Below are 22,269 nucleotides of genomic sequence, written 5' to 3'. Positions count from 1 at the left end.
CAATGTCTTTAGGGTTAAATTATCTCTTCACCATTTCTTAATCAAGCTTATTTACAATCTGTGATATTAAGGACAGATTTAAAGTGTTTTTTATATTAAGGGCTGATTTAAAATATTTATATACATCCAATATTACATTCTGTTGCTACTGTCCAGTTAGCTTTATATTTTTATAAATTTTATATAATTACATTGTCTTTTTAGTATTCATTTTGTGCATTCTCAAGAGTGATGTACCATAAATACTTATTTCTATCTTGGGACTTCTGGTTTGTTTGCATTTCTTCAGTAATATCATCACAAATAGGGTCGGAAGGGAGGAAAAACTTTGTGCACAAGAGCTTTTTCTAATTTGTTAGTGTTAATGTTTTAGGATACAGTTCTAGAAATGGTATTACTGGATTGAAGTTTTAATGGTTATGATTTGCTTTTGTTGATTTTAAGTGTAGGGAAAGAAGCTACTGTGAGGTAGGATTATCAGAGGTCTGAATATGGAGATTTGAAAGGTAGGAAAAGAAATATTTCAGGAAGAAAATAAATGAAACATAAACAAGTAAGAACCTAATATGGGGTGGGGCAGGGGAGAAAAGGGGGGAAAAAAGCCCAAGGAAATTAACCTGATTGAAGTAGAAGGTTTTTTTGGCAATAGTGGGAAATCAGACCGCATGAGTAGATTCTTATTAGAGGTAGCCCTTGACTTTGAGAGTGAGATAAAATAGTTAAAGCTTGCCTTTGACACTTAGAGCCCAGGACAGCAGCACAACGGAGAGGGAGAGTGTTCCTGAAGAATCGCTGGGAGGACTGAGGCTGAGCTAGATGGGAAGAACACCAGAGAACAGCTAGAATCAAAGCTTCCCATGTGATGTCAAAGGAGAGGAATGTGGAAAGCGAATCCAAGTGCTTGAAGAGAAAAATGAATAAAGGGACTTAGAAAGAGGTTAGTGTAAGAGAATGCACAAAATTATACTTCCCCAAAATTCTCAGATACTGGAGTGACTGGAAATGAGAAGCTGATGTCACTAAACTGGTAGCAGTCAGGTAACCGGGAGGGAGAACCAGTTTGCTGGAGGAGTGGACTGGGCAGAGGATATTGATTTTGAGTTGACAGTAGGATATTCAAGTGGAAATGTCGCATAGAAGCAGTTGGAAGCCCTTACATTCCTTAGGACTTTAGTGGTTGAAGTTGGATACTTACAAAACAAGGAGTTTGTGTTGCAGGGTAGGACATTTTACCAGAAGATGGAAAAGGTACTGAGGAGCTTCTGAGATGGTCAGATTAGCCATGGCCTTGACCAAAGCAGCAGGTCATCCTGAGATCTGCCCTTGGCCTCCCAGGACCCCAATGTGAGAGTCAAAATTTCATCAGAAACCATGTTCCCTTCTCTAGTTCCATGATAAATATGTGGTAAAAACACACTTGTCGTGAAACATCAGAGCAAAAAGGAATGAAATTTAGAATTATTTCGTTTAAGGTTCTGTAGGTACAAAACCGGCAATGCTATTATAGTGCTCACCCCATTTTATTTGGGGGCCAATAACATAGCTTTCTTAATATTTTACTTCACAAGATACCTGTGTGAAAAGACTCCTCTAAAATAAATGGCAGAGACCATGAAACTCAGAAAATCTCTGAAGAGCAGTATGAATACCTTTCAAGAAACTACATGATACTGAAAATTTGGCAGGCCTCACACCTGCAAAATCTTACAGATGAGCTCCAAGGTCCGCACCAAACATTCAGAATTCCTGATTCATCTTTCAACTGTAGAAAATTCCACAAGAAGAACCTAATAATCCCCTGGGTCATCCAGAACCACTGAACACATACCCTGTATTCTAAATATAATCCTTTGCATTTTTCCTTAGAGGAATACTAATCACATGTGTGGGCCATATGTTGCAGTTTAATATCTCCCCAATCAGCAAGAAATTTCCTCAGATTTTTCACAGGATCCCTGAGGAACCCAAAATAGACAGCAGGAGAATCCAGTTTGAAGTAATCATCTTAGATTGAATTAAATATAATCATGTATGTAATGGTACCAGGATCTTCTGGAAGAATTTGAGTGTACTAAATTTTCCTGAACTTGTGTGTTTTATCGATTTTTAATTATCGCTTTTAAATTTCTGGGGAAATTTTTCCATCGAAACAGTTTATAATTCAAGAATCATAAATAAGACTGTTGGTGTAAGGCCATAGTTAATCACCTCAAAAAATGCTCATGCTGTCTGCAAGGTAAGTAGAGAAGGCACCAGAATAGCTCATAGACAGTGGGACTGGCTGTAGCCCAAGAGTCCCCCAACACAATCTGTCTGCTGAGCATTCTCAGTCTGCCGAGAAGGAAGGCTCTGGAAATCACTGGTCGTGAGCCACCCTAAAGCCTTGTATCAGAATCAAACCTGGAGCGTGTTCGATACATCCGTCTTCCTGGAGTCCTGAGCCATGGGCCTCCAAGGCCTTCTGAGGGTAGATGCCCTGGATTTCCTGCTTTCTCAACGTCTGTGAAGTCAGAGTGAATGAGGATGGAGGGGGGTGGTAGAGGACAGTGAGAACAATGGTTTTGATTCTTTTGAACTGACAGACGTTCACAGAATTACGTATTTTTTCTTTTTGGTAACTTCGCTAAATTTGTTCATTGCAATCAAATAAGATTTTGCAGTCCATTACCCTGTAATGGATGTAGCCTTTGGGTATTTTTGAAAACTAAAATTAGAAGAAAAATGAGCAAGTAAATGTGTTGATTAATGCATCTATGAGGATCTTTATGCTCTCTTTTAAACAAACTAATGAATATGTTAAAGCAAAATTATAACATGAAAATAAATATACTTCGTATTTGTAATGACAAACCTGGTTTTCAGAACAACCACCAATGAATTAGTCAAACCCATTTCAGAGATGGGAGACAGTAAGACCTGAAGAGATGGACTTGTGTCCCACACACTCATATGTTGGCTAGAGCAGTAGCGGCTGTCTAAAACCCTAGCCTGGGTGCCTGTGGGGCTCAGTCAGTTAAGCATCTGCCTTGGGCTCAGGTCATGATCTCAGGCTCCTGAGATGGAGTCCCAACTTGTTGGGCTTACTGCTTGGCAGGAAGTCTGCTTCTCCCTCTGCCTGCCACTCCCCCTGCTTGTGTTTGCTCTCTCTCTCTGTGTCAGATAAATACAGAAAATCCTAAAAATAAATAAATAAAACCAGTGGCCCAGCCAGGGGGTAGCCAGGACATTTGTCAAAAGTTTCAAAGTTGGGGCGCCTGGGTGGCTCAGTGGGTTAAGCCGCTGCCTTCGGCTCAGGTCATGATCTCAGGGTCCTGGGATCGAGTCCCGCATCGGGCTCTCTGCTCAGCAGGGAGCCTGCTTCCCTCCCTCTCTCTCTGCCTGCCTCTCAGTCTACTTGTGATTTCTCTCTGTCAAATAAATAAATAAAATCTTTAAAAAAAAAAAAAAAAAGTTTCAAAGTTGTACCCGATTTGCTTCAAAGAGGAATCATTTTATCAGTATTTTCCAGGCACGAGCATGTTCCTGAGGTCTGTGGCTCCCTTCAGGGGCTGCACCTTCTGGACTCAAGCTGCCTCCCGGACCCTCTGTTGGGGCAGGCAAAGGTGGGTGAGGCTCGCTTCCATGTCTGCCTGCCTCCCCACTCAGAGCCAATTTTGGGCCTCCCTCCAGACCTCACCCCACCTCCATGCTTCTCCTATTCCTGAGGTAATTCATAACTAGAATTGGAGCTGAGGATGGGCATGGTGGCCAGCCTCCAAGGTCCTCCCTTACTTCTCATCACATCTTTGTAGAGTCTCCTCCCACACTGGATCATGGCAGGCTTGTTTGCCTAGTAGAACATTCCACAGTGTAGTGTGTCATTTCAGGTGTGTTAGGGTATTGGGGTTTTGCCTCTCTGTCTTGAATTGCTTGTTTTGGAGGGGGCCAGTAGCCATGTCATGAAGATACTCAAGCTGGCCCACAGAGAGCCCCGCATGGAGAGCCCTGACCAGCCAAAACTGAGAGGCAGCCATGGTAGGAGTGAATTCTTCAGGCCCAGCCAAGCCATTAGACGGCTACAGTGCAGCTGACATCTGGCTGTACCCTTGGGAGAACTCCAGAGCCAGAATGACCCAGCTAAACCACTGTAGAATTCCTGACCCACAGAAATGATAGTGTTATGGATGATGACATCGCTCTAAGTTACTAAGTTTATAAATACAGAAATGCTTTTTACGTATTGTTTTATTTAATCCTTACCATGATCTTATGAGGAAGATACCATTTTGTTCGTTCCCCCAAAATTCCTTTTGTGAAGCACAGAGGAGGTCAAATGGCTTGCCCAAGGTCAAATAGTAAAGAGTGAAGTCTGAACTTGAACCCAGGTCCTCTGATTTCCAAGCCCATGTTTTGGGACTGGAGTGGAAAATCGCTAAGGCTCTTTCCAGCCCAAACAGAGAGGATTCTATGCTGTAAAAAGGTCCTACTATCCTCCTTGCTTAATGCCACCTAAAGCACCGTCCACCTTTTGTGGCCTTTGCTGGGACCATACAGCCATCCTATCTCCACGAGAGATTTAGGAGGGTCCCAAGCCTGCCCTGGCCAGTCTCACATCCTCTCTCTTGCAGTTTCCATTTCTGCATTGTCTCTAGGACTCACTAGGGTCCAGTAAAAAAAAAAAAAAAAAATCCCTGATTAAAACCTAAATGTGTTACCTGGGAAATGTATACCAACCTGTCGTCACCATCTTTGACCTATTAGCAAAGAACAGAGCCTGAAGGAGATAGGAGACCTGACAGATATATTGACATTTAGGGAGAATTTGAGAAAGATCTAAAACTGCTGCATTTCCAGGCGTTGGAAGGCCTCTGAGAAGCTGAATACCTAGAAGGTGAAGCATGTGTAACTCCTACACACACATCCCACTCATGCCCCAGATGTAGAAAAAGAGAAAAGTTCAGCTTCAATTATCCAAAATTTGCAATCAGAAAACCCAGAGATGCGCTTTCTTAAATATAAGCATATGTATAATTCAGTGTCATTTTGAAAAACACAATTTTATCTTAAATGACTCGTAATGGAGGTGAGGCACAGCAAAATCATTTCTGTTTTGAAAACATTATGTTAATTTAAATAAGCCAGACACAAAAAGATAAATATGATATGATTCCACTTATGCAACGTATCAAGAATAGGCAAATTCATAGAGACAGAAATGAGAATGTTGGTTTACCAGGGGCCCAGGGGAGGAGGGACTGGGGAGTTAGTGTCAAATGGGTACAGAGTTTCAGTTTAGAGAGATGAAAAAGTTCTGATGATGGACAGTAGTGAAGTTTGCCCAACAATGTGAATGCACTTCATACCTCAGAATTGTACATTTAAAAGTGGGTAAAATGATGAATTTTATTTTTTTAAAGATTTTATCTATTTATTTATTTATTTGACAGACAGAGACCACAAGGAGCTGGCGGGGGGAGCAGGCTCCCTGCTGAGCAGAGAGCCCGATGCGGGGCTCGATCCCAGGACCTTGAGATCATGACCTGACCTGAAGGCAGAGGCTTTAACCCACTGAGGCACCCAGGTGCCCCGATGAATTTTAATTGCTATATATTTTATCATATTAAAAAAATTTTCCCCTATCTTTTCTATTGCTTAGAGCTCCACAGTCTGTATCTGGTCTTACTAACTCCTTCCCATTTTTTCCTCCAAAATGTCTGTCTGACGTTTTTCCTCTTCTTCCTTGCCTCAAGCCTTCACGATCTCTCGCAAAGCCTATTGAAACAAGCTCTTAAATGGCCTTGCTGATTCTGCCTCTTCCTATACAATGCTTCTCTGTCATCCCAGAGTTAAAAGTCTCTCAGGGCCTCTTGCCTTTAGACGAAGTTTCACACATATTAAAAATCAGTTTTCTCTCTTATTCAGTGGGAAACCCAGGCTGGATGCCTGTTTCCAATGATCATTGTTCTACTTATTTTTTGAAATCGCATGTTAAGTAAACTCCATGTCACACACAGGGCTAGAGCTCACCACCCTGAGATTAACAGTCGCAAACTCTACCAACTGAGCCAGCCAGGCACCCCTCACTTATCTTGATGGTGAAATTCCGCCTCCGTGCAGAAGGGTACATTAAACTTTCGTGTAGGGTTTCAACTGCTCATGTAACCAGGTTTAGAGAGGACATTGACAGTTGGTGCTTAGAGCTGACCGGACAGTATGAGTAGATGGAGGGGTAGCAAAACGTGCTTCAAAAAGAAAATATAGAGACAAATTTCTCTGGTTTTTATCATCTTAAACCCAAGAATGCCAGGCAGCACCTTCCAGCAGGATCAGAGTGGGGTCCATGGACAATTCCTTTAAAAAAAAAATCTGTTAGGGGCGCCTGGGTGGCTCAGTGGGTTAAAGCCTCTGCCTTCAGCTCAGGTCATGATCCCAGGGTCCTGGGATCAAGCCCCACATCTGGCTCTCTGCTCAGCGGGGAGCCTGCTTCCCCTCCCCTCTCTGCCTGCCTCTCTGCCTACTTGTGATCTCTGTCTGTCAAATAAATAAAAATAAAATATTAAAAAAAAAATCTGTTCAGGGGCCCCTGGGTGGCTCGGTTGGACAGCTGCCTTCAGCTCAGGTTGTGATCTTAGAGTCCTGGGATTGAGTCCCACATTGGGCTCCCGGCTCCATAGGAAGTCTGCTTCTCCCTCTGACCTCCCCTCTCATGCTCTCTCACTCTGTGTCTCTCTCAAATAAACAAATAAATAAAATTTAAAAATCTGTTCAGGGGTGCCTGGGTGGCTCAGTGGGTTAAAGCTTCTGCCTTCGGCTCTGGTCATGGTCCCAGGATCCTGGAATCGAGTCCCACACCAGGCTTTCTGCTCAGCAAGGACCCTGCATCCCCCTCTCTCTGCCTGCCTCTCTGCCTACTTGTGGTCTCTGTCTGTCAAATAAATAAAAATCTTTTAAAAAAATAAAATAGAAATGAAAAATTTAAAAATCTGTTCAGTAATGATGGTGTAGAAAACCAGTGTAACCCTAAACAGCTCTGGTTAGGGAGTCCCGAATTAGGAAGGTGATTAGCACAGCTCCTTTCCTGGAGGAAACAGACACGGATGCCATCAACAGCAGTTGTTTTATAATAAAGGTGTGTATAAAATGCAAAGTGGAGTGAAGAAGCGTTCAGAAACTGAAAGTATTAAAATGAACCAAGCTACGAAACAAAGCAAGAAACAATAGGTAGTAGGATCTTTGTCATCATTTCATTCCCAATTCCTACTAGGAGCTGAGAAAGCTCTGGGAACCCAAAGAGACGGAAGGAGAAAACCTAATCCATGTCCCTGATGCCAGTCTAGGAAGCAACTCACAGTGCATTTCCCGTGGAAGCTATGGAAGCCCTTCTCTGGAGATCTTCTGCTGGACTTGGAAGTCTCACGTATCCGCTGGGCTGCCAAGTTTGTTAAAGCAAGCGGGATGCATGCCAGATTGCCACTTCCTTTTGTGCTGTGTAGACACAGTCCGAAGCAGGTGAAGCTCCCCTAAAGCACTTAAAGTTATTTTTGGACTTGTCTGATCTTCCTTACTGGTGAGTTTTTAAGTTCCTTGAGGGCAGTGCGTCCCATAGGGTTCTGAGAGGCAAACATGGGCCCCACGCAAGCTCGCTGAAACAGGGGGCGGAAATGACTGGGTTTGGGTAATCCCAGGAGGACCACGGATCTGCACTCAGACACGGCGCTACCGTCAGACAGGAACACCTCCCTGGGGGTAAACCGGCACAGGTCCCCGAGCCAGCCTCGCTGCCCTGGGCAGGAAAATCAGCCATTCCTTTACCCCTAGAAATGGTGGGAAGCTGTTAGAGGAAGAAGGAGTAGGCCCTAGGTGGGCAGAAACAACCAAACCAAGGCCGGAAGCAAAGTAGATGCTCACAGAGTTTTACTAATTCAGCCACGTGGAAGTACCTAGTACAGTTAGAAAGAATACATCTTAAATACATTTTAAATTTTCTCACACATACTTTAGAGGTATCAAGCTGCTCTTCCAATAAGCCAACTTTGAAAAACAGCCGACAAAAGAACTAGCATTTTCTCATGGTGGTTATCTAACCTTTCGCTAGCCTCCTAGAGGCTTAACAGGACCTGTGTTTTTGGTGTGTTTCTCTCATAGACCACCATGGAATTTCCTAGGTCTTTCTATAGCATAGGTATCAAAGGATTTTTGGTGCTCTCCAGAAAAAAATGCAAAGGATATTAAGAATACTCATTCTTGGGGTGCCTGAGAGGATCAGTTAGTTAAGCGGCCAACTCTTGATCTGGGCTCAGGTCATGTTTGGGGGTCCTGGGATGGAGCCGTGCGTTGGACAGTATCCTCAGCCAGTAATCGATTTAAGGATTCTCTCCCTCTCCTTCTCTCCCTACCCCCGCTCACATGCATGCTCTCTCTCCCTCTAAAATAAATACATCTTCAAAAAAAAAGAATACTCATTCTTATAAAAAGTTTGCTTGTATCTTTAGAAACTTGCTCTTAATATAAAAAGCAGCATTTCTTGACTTTTCCTTTGTAAGTATGGAAAAATGAGAAGTATAGTTTAAGAGGGGTGGGGGATGGGCAAAATGTGTACAGGGGGTGGGAGCTACAAACTTCCAGTTTTAGAATGCGTAAATCATGGGAATAAAAGGTATAACATAGGGGCTCCTGGGTGGCTCAGTGGGTTGAGCCTCTGCCTTCGGCTCAGGTCATGATTTCAGGGTCCTGGGATGGAGCCCCGCATCGGGCTCTTTGCTCAGCAGGGAGCCTGCTTCTCTCCCTCTCTCTCTGCCTGCCTCTGCCTACTTGTGATCTCTGTCAAATAAATAAATAAAATCTTTAAATTTTAAAAAAAAGGTATAACATAGGGAATATAGTCAATGGGATTGTAATAGTGTCCTGTGGTGACAGATGGCATAATGTAGACTTGTCTGTTACTGTTGTACACCTGAAACTAATGCAACATTGTGTCTCAACCATACTCCAATTAAAAAAATAAGCTCCATAAAAAAGTATCATTTTCCATATTTCTTGGTTCTCCATTTTCCTTAAGCTAAAGACATTCTTTTCTTTTTCTTCTGCTCTTCATGAATTCTGCTTTTATCAGCACAATTCAGAGCTTGTTTCCAACTGGTAGGATGAAAATTGAACATATGTGACATGTGAGCACTGAATTCCCTGTTGAAGAAATGAACGATAGACCTTATCTATCATTTATTCGACTCATGTGTACACCCATGTATATTATAGACATTTTTATTTAATTATTCAGGAATTGGCACATGAGATGCATTATCTAATTCCTCTGGGGTCTTCCACTGGCAAAAAATAAATGCAAAGACTGTGACTATCAAATGTAATTTTCTCTTTTTCATATATTTTAGGGTAATGACTTTATTATCTCTACATTTAATGATTTATTATTTGAAGATTTTAAGCAATATATAAAAGTACTACAAGTGAAAAAATCAACAAAAGCCCACCATGTAGAAAAAAGTCATCATTAACATTAGGTGAACATCTGTTTTGACATCTCTCTATGTAGACATGCAGATAGGAGGAATGGTAGATGAATACATGGAGAGATAGTTCAGTACACAGAAATAATTGTACAAAACTGGGTACCTACCATGCATGCTATTTTTTAAATTAAAAAATAATTAAATTTAACAAACAAGAGAAATAGGTGAAACTAACAGATAACTATTTCTTCTTCACTGGAAAAGTAGCTTCTAGAAGAGACTTCTGACAATAAGGGGGGAAAATATTTAAAAGTTTGGAGTTTTTAGCGACCCAAATGTGTTCTTCAATTTTGTTAAAGTATCCCTGAAGCACCTGGCTGGCTCAGTCGGGGGAACATTGGACTCCTGATCTTGGATTTGTGGGTTTGAGCCCCATTTCAGATGTAGAGAGTACTTAGAGACAGAAAACTTAAACAAACAAACAAAACTAGGGCACCTGGGTGGCTCAGTCTGTTGAGCATCTGCCTTGGGCTCAGGTCATCCATGGCTCTGGGGATTGAGTCCTTCATCACACTCCCTGCTCAGCAGGGAATCTGCTTCTCCTCTCCCTCTGCCCCTCCCCCCTGCTCATGCTCTCCCTCCCTCTCTCAAATAAATAAATAAATAAGACTAAAGTGTCCCTGATACTACATAATTTTAACTGAGAAAGCTTTAAGCTAACTCTATTTGTCCTGAGTTCAAAATGGCAATTATATTTTACAACTAAAATTGGAGGGGAACAGAATTGGAAACTCTGAAACTTTTATTTAGAAACAATCTGGGGCTAGCTTGCTTTGTCTTTATGATGCTTATGAAGTTCGGGACAGGTATTAAGTAATACCTTTATTCATCTTTGATTGATTAGACTGAAGTTCAGTCCACTGGTATCATAAAATACATCACTTATAATAGTTTTTTATATGAGATCAGTTAAGAAATCCTTAGCACTTCCTTGTAAACTATATAATTTTCAGAATTCAGGGTCATCCAAAAATCACAAACTTCTAATAAAAGTAAATTTGGACTTTTCTTAGGTAGTATCACCATGGAACAAATTCCAAAGCTTCTTTAGAGAAACAAACACAGCTGTTTTTGAGGTTTCCAAAGGAACCATATGCTGCTAGAAAAATAGATTATTCTGTTTGCATGTGGGCTTTTATTTGTAGTCAAAAGAGAAGAATAAAGAGGGCTTCTGGACAGGTTCACCTAAGGAAGTTTTTTCTTTTAAGATTTTATTTATTTATTTATTTATTTGAGAGAGAGAGAGAAAGAGTGCAAGTGGGGAGAGAGACAGAGGGAGAGAGAATACCAAGCAGATTCCTCTTGGAGCGTAACGCTCAGTGCAACGCTCAACTCAGGGCTCGATCTCATGACCCTGAGATCATGACTCTGAGATCCTGACCTGAGCTGAAACCAAGAGTCAGAGGCTTAATGGAATGAGCCACCCAAGTGCCCCAACCCAAGGTAGTTTAAATTGTTTTTAAAGTCAATTAAAGATTTTTAGAGACAAATAGTATGCTGTCCTTGTCTAAATAAGAAATATTATACTTTTAACTTGTCCTTTGTAGCTCATTATATTTCTTTACTGGGAACTTATCTTTTCTACAATTCCTTTATAAGCTAGTAATTTCTTTTCTTGCCCCCTATAGTAAAGCCAAAACACTTCACAAATTTGAAACGTAGCCCAGGTTTCAAATGTAAGAGGAGATATAAACATTTATATATGATAGAGTAATTATTCATACAAGCAATTGAATACTAACACTATTTTGACTATTAGGTCATGGGCATTTAGGAAAAATAAAATACTTTCTATTTACATAGGACTGTCTTACCATTAATTAAACCTCAAAATGTCCCTCTGCAGCAAGCCTTTTTTTTCCCCCCAGCTTAAGGGCAGGCTTTCATAAACCTACATTGGAAATAGTTACAGGTTTTATGCACAGTTAAGAAAATTCATGATTCCTCGCTGCCAGAGTAGGTAGAGGGAGGAATTTCTTCTTTCTGCAGCAACAGAGTCAAGAATGTGGTTGATTGTACTTTAACTTTGATGTCAACAGAATATAGTCACCAGAATCTCTATTTTTAAGGATGATAAATTCAAGCCGGGGGAAGTGCCACAATGTAGGAAACTCATGTAACACATCACTGCAATCTAATTTATGACACCGTCAAAATGTCATGCATGGGAATTCACGTGTCCTTTCAGATAGAGAAAAATTAGGCAGATGTGTAGTGGATTTAAGTTTTCTGCATTGCCTGGTCAGTAAATTGGAAGCAATGGTCAGTGGTCCAATGCCCCTCTCATCCTTATTTCTTCCAGGTTGGATCTTCTAATGTCTTGGGCTCTTAATTCAGTGCATGCTTAATTCAGTGCATGCTTAGCCATTGCTCTCATCAAGTATTCATTAACTACTATTTTACTTTCATCATGTACCACCTATATTTTGCTAATTTTATCAATAACCCTAGAGCTTTACTTATTCTCTCCAACCTGATTCTTGTTTCCTTCTCAATATCACTCCGATTCTAGTGGTTAATAGTCTTTCTGGTACCTACTAGCTTAATAAATATTTGTTTTATGTCTATATATGAATATTTCTCTCCCTTAGCCTGTGTCTTTCTGCCCTAGCTACCTATTAGAACTCTCATCCCATATTCATAATTTGTGAATGATTATTAAGCATCAGGCATTGTGCTAAGCAATCTGCATTTATTACTTCTGTTCATCTGCACAAGTCAATGAAATAAGGATGTTATTATTCCCATTTTTAAGGAAGGAATGTAGAGCTAAGTGACATTGCATTGTCCATTTTAGGATTTGCTCCCAAGCCTGTCTGCCTCCAAGATGCAGTCTTGTAACCACTACATTTATTGTCTCCAGACCCTTCTTGAGAAACCCCAACACTAGACCTTATTTGGTTTCAAAAATCCTCTTCCAGTGGCTCTGCTCCCATAAGGTACTCAAGTTCCCATAAGGTACTCAAACGATTATGGTAAGTAATGAATGCAATACCATATATTACAAAGCCTCGAACAACAACCGAAATGCATTGTACATTATATTCTATAAAGATATAAGGGACGGGTTCACATAACATTCCCACTCTCCATTGGTTTACAAGTAAAGAAGGAAAGTCTGTGTTTCCTCCATTGCCTCTCAGCCTCCTATTTGTATTTTACTGTGTGGTCAAGAATAGCTCATGTTCTGCTATAAATAATGAAATATACAGAATACTTAGGAAAAGGAGCATGGCTGACTCAGTGGGTAGAGCTCGTGACTCTTGATTTTGGGATTGTGAGTTCCAGCCCCCGCTGGGCATAGAGATTACTATTTAAAACAAACAAACAAACAAAAAAAAAAACCTTAGCAAATAAATTGTTATAATGTTCTTCACCTGGTAGAAGAGGTGCTTAATGAGTAGCCCTGAATGTGATGATATAATAACACTGCATTCAACATTCAGCAACCGGTATAGAACCGCTATTAGGTATAAGGCACTCAGTGAGAGATGAAACATATGCCAGTGGCGAGAAAACTAACGGAGAACAGGGACGAGGGAGACTGGCTGGGACGGAGACCAGAGGCCAGATCAGCAGGGTCCCTCCACCACATAGCTGAATGGGAGATGGTTAAGCCTGAGCCAACGGAGAAGGGAAAAAGACATGAGACATTCTGAAGAAATAATAAGCAGGACTTGGAAACTAATGGAAAGCAGGAGCAAGTTGGATATTTGTATCTCTTTTCTGTAACAGAACAGAGTATTTACTTTGGAATCCCACATATCTTCAAGGAAAAGAAATTACAAATTATTTCTCTATTCTGAAACCTGTCAACTTAGAAGAATTAAGAACAAAGAGATTGAGAATCAGAACTTGAAGCACTGACACCTATTTAGAAACTTTCTTATTCGACCCTAATTTATCTGTTCAGAGGGAAGTGGTAACTTCGGGGGAGATTGTTAGCTCTTTTGTTCAAGTCAAGACCAATGAGAAACATCACCTAATTCATACTTACACACACACACACACACTTCCTTTTTTTTTTTTTTTTAAGATTTTATTTAGGGTGCCTAGATGACTCAGTTGGTTAAGTGTCTGCTTCTGCTCAGGTCTTGATCCCAGGGTCCTGGGATTGAGCCGTACATCGGGCTCCCCATTTAGTCGGAGAGGGTCTGGTTCTCCCTCACCCTCTGCCACTCCCCCTGCTTGTGCTCTCTCTCTCAAATAAATAAATAATTTTATTTAAGATTTTATTTATTTGAGAGAGAGAGAGAGCCTGAGAGAGAGCACAAGCCAAGGGGAAAGGCAGAGGGAGAAGCAGACTCCCTGCCGAGCAGGGACTCCCTCCCCCCTCCCCCCAATGTGGGACTTGATTCCAGGATCCCGGGATCATGACCTGAGCAAAAAGCAGACACGTAGTGAACTGAGCCACCCAGGTATTTCTAAATAAATAATACCTTTTAAAAAAAGTGAGGGGTGGGGAGCATGAGGAGCAGAGGCAGAGGAAGAAGCAGACTCCCTGATGAGCAGGGAGCCTGATGCAGGATTAGATCTCTGGACTCCAGGATCATGAGCTGAGCCCAAGGCAGAAGTTTAATAAACTGAGCCACTCAGGTGCCCCTATACACACACAATCTAAGGACAGATAGCTTAAAATGTAAAGACCTCTTGTTGATGCTGATCTTACACAGATAATTATTATTAAGTAAATTTTTCAGTAGTAACCAGCAAAATAAGGGATTGTGGCAGAATACTAGGGTGAAAAGAAAACTTAGTGATCATCCAGACCAAACCCCTCTGTTTTATAGAAGAGACTGAGACCAGGGAAGTTATGTTCCCTTTTCATTAGAAATCACAACTGGAGGGCGCCTCCGTGGCTCAGTGGGTTAAGCCGCTGCCTTCGGCTCAGGTCATGATCTCAGGGTCCTGGGATCGAGTCCCGCATCAGGTTCTCTGCTCAGCAGGGAGCCTGCTTCCCTCTCTCTCTCTGCCTGCCTCTCCATCTACTTGTGATTTCTCTCTGTAAATAAATAAATAAAATCTTTAAAAAAAGAAATCACAACTGGGGGATGGCTGGGTGGCTCAGTCGGTGAAGCATCTGCCTTCTGCTCAGGTAATGATCCCAGGGTCCTGAGATCAAGCCCCACATCCAGTCCCACATCAGGCTCCTTGCTCTGCAGGGAGCCTGCTTCTCTCTCCACCTCTGCCTGCTTGTGCTCTCGCTCTCTTTCTCTCTTTGACAAATAAATAAATAAATAAAAATCTTCTTTAAAAAAAATCACAACTGATGCTAAAATCCACATCTCCTTCCTTAAGGATAATGTTCTTTCCCCATCCCCCACAGCCCTTTCCTCAGCCTCAGTGATTCCATCCTTCTGGGAAAAGCTTAGAAGTCAGCAGTGTAGCTGTCATCTCTGGTTCTAGATTTTATCCCTGAGAAGGAAATACAACAGAAAAGAACCGCTGGGATGAAATAGAGCCCCATTACCAGAAAGTGAAATAGTTCAGCCAACCAGTAGCCCAGAAAAGGAGAGTGGGATTGAGAGGCTTGGAGTGTAGACCAGAGCCCCAACATGCCTTTGTCCACATTATCTAATATTTGATGCCTTTAAGAGGTGCAAACAGTCATTCTGGTTCCAAGATCCTGGGAAAAAGCAGTCACTCCTATCATCTTACAAACAATGACTAGGTATTGGGAATGGAGCAACGGTTTCAGAAGGGGCAGATAGGGTTTTATGATGAATGCAAAGACACTTGGGGTCAGTAAAGCATGAAACTCTTGATCTCCGGTTGTGAGTTTAAGCCCCACATCGGGTTTAGAGACTTTTTAAAACCTTAAAAAAAAAAAAGGAAAGAAACTTAATCTCCACTCACTTGGGCTCTTCCAGATCCTGAAAGATACTCTAGCAATTTTGTATTCACGATTTTTTTTCTTAAAGACATCCCTCAAACTGTAGTTTAAGTTCAACAAAACCCCGAAGAATGGGATGCACTAAATAGTCTAGCGCCCTTTGAAATCCCTCGAAGGTGTCAGTGACTTGCTCTATTAGCTACTTACGAGTCCAAATGACTACTCTGTGGTCATTCTTTATATTTATTAAATGATATCAGTAGGGGACACCTGGGTGGCTCAGTTGTTATGTGTCTGCCTTCGGCTCAGGTCATGATCCCAGGTTCCTGGGATCGAGCCCCACTTTGAGCTGCCTACTCAGTAGGAAGCCTGCTTCTCCCTCTCCTACTCCCCCTCCTTGGGTTCCCTTCTCTCTCTGTGTGTCTCTCTCTATCAAATAAATAAACTTTTTAAAAAAATTATATCTGTAAGACTAGCATAAGTGGAACAGATAATGTTTAGGGCTTTTTTTTTTAAGATCTTTTTTTTTTTTTAAGACTTTTATTTATTTACTTGTCAGAAAGAGAGCAGAAGCACGGAGAGCTACAGGAAGAACAGGCAGAGCAGGCAGAAGGAGAAGCAGGCTCCCTGCTGAATAAGGAGCCCAATGTGGGGCTCCATCCCAGGACCCTGGAATCATGACCTGAGCCAAAGGCAGACGCTTAACTGACTGAGCCACGCATGCATCCCGTGCTTAAGTCTTTACAATCTAAGTAATAGCCCTTCCTTTCATGCCAATATTTAGGAATTCTTTCCTCTTCATTCACTATTGAATTTAAACAGTTTCTATTTAATTTACAGTTGCCTAACAATTAGAACATCAGAAGCAGTTATAAGTAAGATGTTAAATAGAACCCTTTTCATATCTGTTGCATGTTCGTGCTCTGGAAATATGCTTTAAAGGACAAAAACATGAAAATCTTTACTTCTATTCAGGTGGAGATTTATCATTATTTGTGAGATATGTTCAGTATGGTTTCCCTTTAAAACCACAAATAAAGTTTTAACAATCGGCATTTTTCTTGTCAAGAGGTCTGTGGTCAGACTCAACATTTCTCTGAACTTGATTAGGTCCTGAGGTTTTTCAATTCAATATTCACCAAATATAGAGCATGTGTTTGGCCATAAGAAATAATTACGAAGTCCGGAGCCAATACAACTCTCCTGAGTCTGTCCGTCTTTTCTGATGACATGGTAATCAGACGCAACCTCTCCAGTCTCAGTCCTCACCATACAGGAGACTACGGCAGAATGCATACAATTGGTCTTTTGAGGATTTAGGTGACATTGCTTTAGGTTTTTACATTAGCAACTCTTTTGTTTGCTAGGACTCAAGTAATGGAAATTTAAATATTATTAAACGCTTTATTTCTTCTTCCTCACTCCCAACTATACTGAATCCAGAAAAATAGACACATGGTCATTCTGCGAAGACAATGGCACATTGAACAGTAAATTATACAACAGCCAGAACTGTCCACTGTGTATTCATTCTTGAAACGGACCACTGGAGGGGAAATTAGCATATTTAGTTTGAATTCTTATAAAATAGACAAGGGCTGTTTTAGCAGTTTCACAGTTTGCATAGTAACCATCATACTTCATGGATGATCTCACTCAAAATAACACAAGGCTCTGAACAATGGGAAGGGGAATGTTCTATAAACAATCCAGATGGGTTAGGTACCTCCACGGACAAGATGTATTTAATGAAGTCTAAAATCCACTTTTCCTGTACAAACACAGTGTCACTGTCATCCCATGGACTGCATTTACTTTCTTGGGGCTGAACTCTCTTTTTTTCCAATGATAGGCCTAAAAAAATATATGCAGAAGTCATTGAATCATTTTGTAGCCTCTTCCTTGCTGAAAGGGACCTCCAGAGGTCACCTCGTTCATCCCCGTCTCCAGTCAGGACTCTCCCTAATACTGAATATAGCTGTATAGTGATCTACATTAAGAAAGCTTTTAAAGATCCCTGGGGTTGGTCAAAAAATAGCTAATATTGGCCTGATTCATAGAACAACATTATACATATGTCAAAATAGCCACCTTCATCAAGGAAGACATCCATCAGGGTTAAGTGCTCGCAGTAGCTTCAAAAGGAAAGCTTTATTTTCTCAGAGAAAAGGATGGTAGGTTAAGGAAATGACCCAGTGTGTTGGCATTTTGTTTGTTTGTTTGTTTGTTTAGGTGTACACTTAATGCTTATCAAAAAGGAAACACTGTCTTGTCAAAGACCACTGCAGGGGAAGGAAGCAAGCAGTTGACAACTCCTGCAACAAGTCCTTTCAAATAGCTACCAGGATGGGGTGGGGTGGGTGGGGGAGGGTACTGTTGTTTCAAACCAGATCTGATTAGCTTCAAGTCCATGAAGGGCAGATGGTGAAACGTAAGCATAATATTGACAACCTGAAACGACTACTACACTGTATGTTAACACACTGGAATTTAAATAAAAACCTTAAAGAAAAAAGAGAGTGAAACTGTGAAAAACAAACAAACAAACAAAAAAGAATAATATTGATAGACCTGGTTTTTAAGTGATATCTTTTCCCCCTAATTGGCTGAGTTTGTTAGAGCTTATAATTTTATTTCTCCAACTCCATGAAACTGTGAGTGCGAAGGAGAGGAATTTAAGCGTAATTTCAGTCTTCTAAGACAATCACATCGTGGATAGTAAGCCTCCACAACTGTTAGACTTCCAAATAATTGGATTTAAAGCACTACACTAGAATCTAAAAGTCTAGCTAAAAGGAGAGCTGAGGTTCATATCTGGATTACTTGAAACTTGAAGCCCTTTGGTTGAACTGCAGAGAGATTTTAAAGATGAAGCTCTAGCTATTCATAAAGTGAGGGAAATGAACTGCCTTGATAATTGATCCAAATATCTACTTGGCTTTGTGTATTAATGTCACATTTTTTCACATAGTATTTCTGTAAGGTTGTCTAAAAGCCTGGCCAACCATGCGTATTTCCAGGGTTAGGAGCTGGGGGGCTGGGTGGAAACAAGCTTAGAGGCTTTTTATCACATACCCTCTTGCCATCCTTCAAATTTTGTGCTTTGAAGCTTCTTTCAAAGAAGTCACTTGAAAGTATTCTGTTTTTAAAAATAGAAAGTTACCTCTGTGCTCTCTTATTAGGCCAGATGTCAGTCTGGGTTACTGGAAGCAGAAAGCTCTGACGACTGGCCCCACCAGCCTCCTCTGTAATTCTTGACTTTGGGAAAGGGAAGTCCGCCATTGAGAACTTTTGGATGTGCAGCTGCCTTTCTCAGAGAACGCTAACCAACTAACAAAACCTTCAGGTTGCCTTTTCTTGTCCTGAGAGCAAGAGACAAAAGAATAAGGAATCTCTCTACAGTGTCTTCTTGGCTTTACAACATGACACAGTGGACACCTAACCTTTGAGTTAATGTGCAGTCTAGAGTCACCCAAAAACTTGCGGACTTAAAGTAAGTACAGCAACTCCTTAGTTAACTTGAGTATTTGGCAGAGTAGTTCTTCTTCTCCCTTAAACTGCTCAGATTATTGTCCATTACCTATAGTTGGTGTATACAACCTATAAAATGTGTTATTTTTTTAGAGTTATTAATCTAAACAAATTCTCAGAGCAGAATCAAGAAATTAGAAAAAACCAAATTAGCTTTTAAGAAAGATCATGAAAATGAAAGGAGTGTAAGGAAAAACAGAGAGTAACAGATTCTGTAATTTTTATTACAAAAAAAAGTTCAAACCCTTTACATGCTGACATTAAATGTCATATAGAAGTTCATTGCAAGCAAACCTGTTTAAAAATATACATACTGTATATATTTACATTCCAGTCTGAGTAACTGGTGTCAAGGTGTAGTTCAGGTTCTAGTGTTCACCCACCCTGTGGATTTGTTCCTCTACTAACTAGACAGCCAGCGATTGTATCTTCACTCAGGCACATGAAGAGGTAGAAACTGCTTTTAAAAGAAAAGAAGAAGAAGAAAAAAAAAAAGCAAGTGGAGTACAAACGTGAAGATCACCTTTTAAGCAGCTGAGCTAAATCAAGAAGGCCCTAACTAGCTTTGGTCATCTCGAGCTGAATACATGTAGTCTGTCCTTTAAATAAAAATGAGAAAAACTTTGGGTAGACGTTCTTCTGAGCATATCCGGGGTCGGCAGAGATCAGCAACGAATGCTCTTGTCACTCTGCACCGAAGGACTGCATAGGACTAAGTTAGGCAACACAGCAGCAGGGCTGGGCTGGCACTTGGATACCTTTTCCCTGATAAGACACAAATAATACACAAACGAGTGGCTTAAGCGACTTCAAATTGACATCTGTACCCCTAAGCCTGGAACTCAGAAGCCCACTAAGATACTTCCTTTCCTGAGAGAAACCTCTGTTAATTTCAGCCCACGCCCACCTCCATCCCAAACTGAGCATACTAAGTCTAGACAGGGGTGAGGCAGCCTATGACTTCTGCAGGCCAAGGTTTCTCAGCCTCAAGACTAAACCTCATGAGGGCTTTTGGGCCTGTGAAGGGCTCCCTGGCTTCTTGCCAGACTTGGCGGTGCTCGTTCCTGAGAGGGGGAGTTGGAGGGAAGCCACAGGGGTGACGGAGGGCAGAAGCCCTTCCCGTTCTCTTTTCTTCTGTTTCATCCTGCGGTTCTGGAACCAGATTTTGACCTGGGTATCATTCAGCTGCAAGGAGTTGGCTATCTCGATGCGTCGGGCTCTAGTTAAGTACTTATTGAAATGAAACTCCTTCTCCAGTTCTGTCAGTTGCTTGGTGCTGAAATTCGTGCGGATCGCGCTGGAGGGGCTAGCGGCTCCATATTCGGCGAGTTTGCCTGCAATGTAAAGACAAAGCATCAGTGGGGCAAGAGGACGCGGCACACTAGTTAGAATCAGAGTTACAAAGCAGTTCTCCTGGTTCTCTGTAAACACAGAGCTCCACGGAGAGCTCCCTCCTAAAATTTCCTCAATGCCTGGCCCATTTTCGAAGCGTCTACTTGGGACATGCTCAATGGAGTGCGCCCACTTTAATAACGCCTCGGAACGCATTTCCCCCATAACTCTAAATGGCTGTCAAGAGGAGCAGCCGCGACGCGCTCCCAGCCTAATTCTTCGGAGGGGGGCTCCGACCCCAGTAGCTCGGTCCGAGGCCCAAGCACTTACTTTTCCTAGGGGCGTTCCTCTTCACTTTCATCCACTCAAAGGTGCTGAAGGCGGCTGGGAGGCCGGAGGCCGGCGAGGCCGACTTGGGGTAAGCACCAGGGGCGGGGGACGCGGTCTGGAAGGTCCCAGGGTGGCCGTCGGCTGGCTCCTTCAGACACGCCGGCAAGGGGCCGGGCTCGCCGAAGGCCGAGTAGTCCACCTGGCCGCTGAGCAGAAAGGAGCCCCCGCCCGAGAAGACCGCTGAGGTCGCGTAGTGGACGTGCGCCCCGCCGTCGTCTGCCGGCCGCCCGAGCGCGCACGGGAAGTCGTAGGCCGACCCCGGCCCCAGGAAGCCGTAGTCTGCACCCCCTGCCGCGGCAGGTGCGGCGCCCGGCTCGTAGGCACCCTCCAGGGTGCACGGCGCGAAGGAGGGCGCGGCCGGGGGCGGCGCGGGAGGCTGCGCCGGCGCTGCTGGGGGCAAAGGCGCAGGCCGGGCGGCGGCCAGGGACAGGCAGCCAACGAAGGCGCCGTCGCCGTTGCCCAAGGGGAAGGCGGGCTGCAGGGCCACCGGCCGGGCGTCGGCGCGGCAGAACTTGGGCGCGAAGCTGAGCACGTCGCCGCCGCCACCCGCCCCGCTGCCGCACGACACGTACTCCAGGTAGGAGCTCATGGTTCCGGCCCACCCGCCTCCGCGCGCAGGCCGGGGCCGGAGTGCGGGGCCGGGCAGGACCGCCGCGGGCTGCGCCGCTCCACCTCTGCTGCCTACCCGCGCTGCCTTCGCCGAGCCATGGCGAGCTAGCCGGTGGTAAATAGTGGCCTAATATAGCAGCGGGGGTGGCCACGTGGCGCTGGCCGGCCAATGGGCGCCTGCCCCGCACGGCCGGGGTCCCGACTGGCGCGCGACTCCACGCGCCTGCCCCGCCGCCAACTTTGCCAAACCCGCGGGTGGCCGCCGTCCAGCACCCCCCGGGTCGGGAAGAGAGCCGGCGCGACCCAGGGGCGGCCTGGGGAAGGGCGGGGCGAGAGCGCAGGAGGCCTGCTACCGGGACAGGTACTGGACGGAGCGAGAACACAGAGGCAGAACAGGCGGCTCCGGTGAGGACAGAGGGGGAGAAGATTGTTCTTCTGCATCGGTGGGTGGCTGAGCCCTCGGATGCGGATTGTGCACACTAAGATGGGGAAAGGGTTAAAAAGGAGTGTGGACTTCAGCCCTTGGGGACTGCTCATAGCCTCCCCCCACCCTCAACACCGGGAGGGTCAATATTCCTCCCCAACCCCCCTACTCTGAGTCCTATGCGCTTTCGGTTTTCCTGGCACTGGTGTTATTCCTTTCCTAAACCTAGAGTACGGATTTAATTCTCCCTCGTCTTCTCCCTCCTTCCGATTCCCGGGACTGAATTGTATGCCCTGGTTGCTGTGTACCTGGGGCGGCACGACATCTTCACAGTTAGATTTTCACGTTACTTCGCAGCATCCCTTCAGTTGGCGTTCCTTCCATTTGTGGCGGCGGGGTGATGGGGGTATGCATTGGGGCGCCAGAGGTTTCTGCCTTGTGGGGAAGTCTACCAGATTTCCCCTTCTAACTAGGATGTCCAAAAAGACTGCCCTTGCGGTGGAACGCCGGTGGGAGGCTGGCACCCGCATCCGGGCTGCGCACGTTTTCTCTGAGGGGCTTGGCTCCAGGGCGCAAAGGCTTCCCAGGGACCGGTCAGGTCTCAGAGGTTTGGACGGGCTTGTACCTCGAAGCAATTAAAGCTT

General features: G+C 43.5%; 1 protein-coding gene across 1 annotated transcript; it reads right to left on the bottom strand.

The window, feature by feature from the left end:
* Window positions 1-19,869: 19,869 nt before the first annotated feature.
* Window positions 19,870-21,181, bottom strand: HOXD1 (homeobox D1). Its single transcript, XM_044240941.1, has 2 exons — window positions 20,533-21,181; window positions 19,870-20,204 (listed from the first exon to the last, which is right to left on the bottom strand). The coding sequence occupies exons 1-2, from the start codon at window positions 21,179-21,181 to the stop codon at window positions 19,870-19,872; spliced, it is 984 nt and encodes a 327-aa protein (XP_044096876.1).
* Between the last annotated feature and the right edge of the window lie 1,088 nt (window positions 21,182-22,269).

This window comes from Neovison vison, chromosome 3 (assembly GCF_020171115.1).
Source record: "Neovison vison isolate M4711 chromosome 3, ASM_NN_V1, whole genome shotgun sequence".
Taxonomy (NCBI): Eukaryota; Metazoa; Chordata; class Mammalia; order Carnivora; family Mustelidae; genus Neogale; species Neogale vison.
This window is presented reverse-complemented; position numbering and strand designations above follow the sequence as displayed.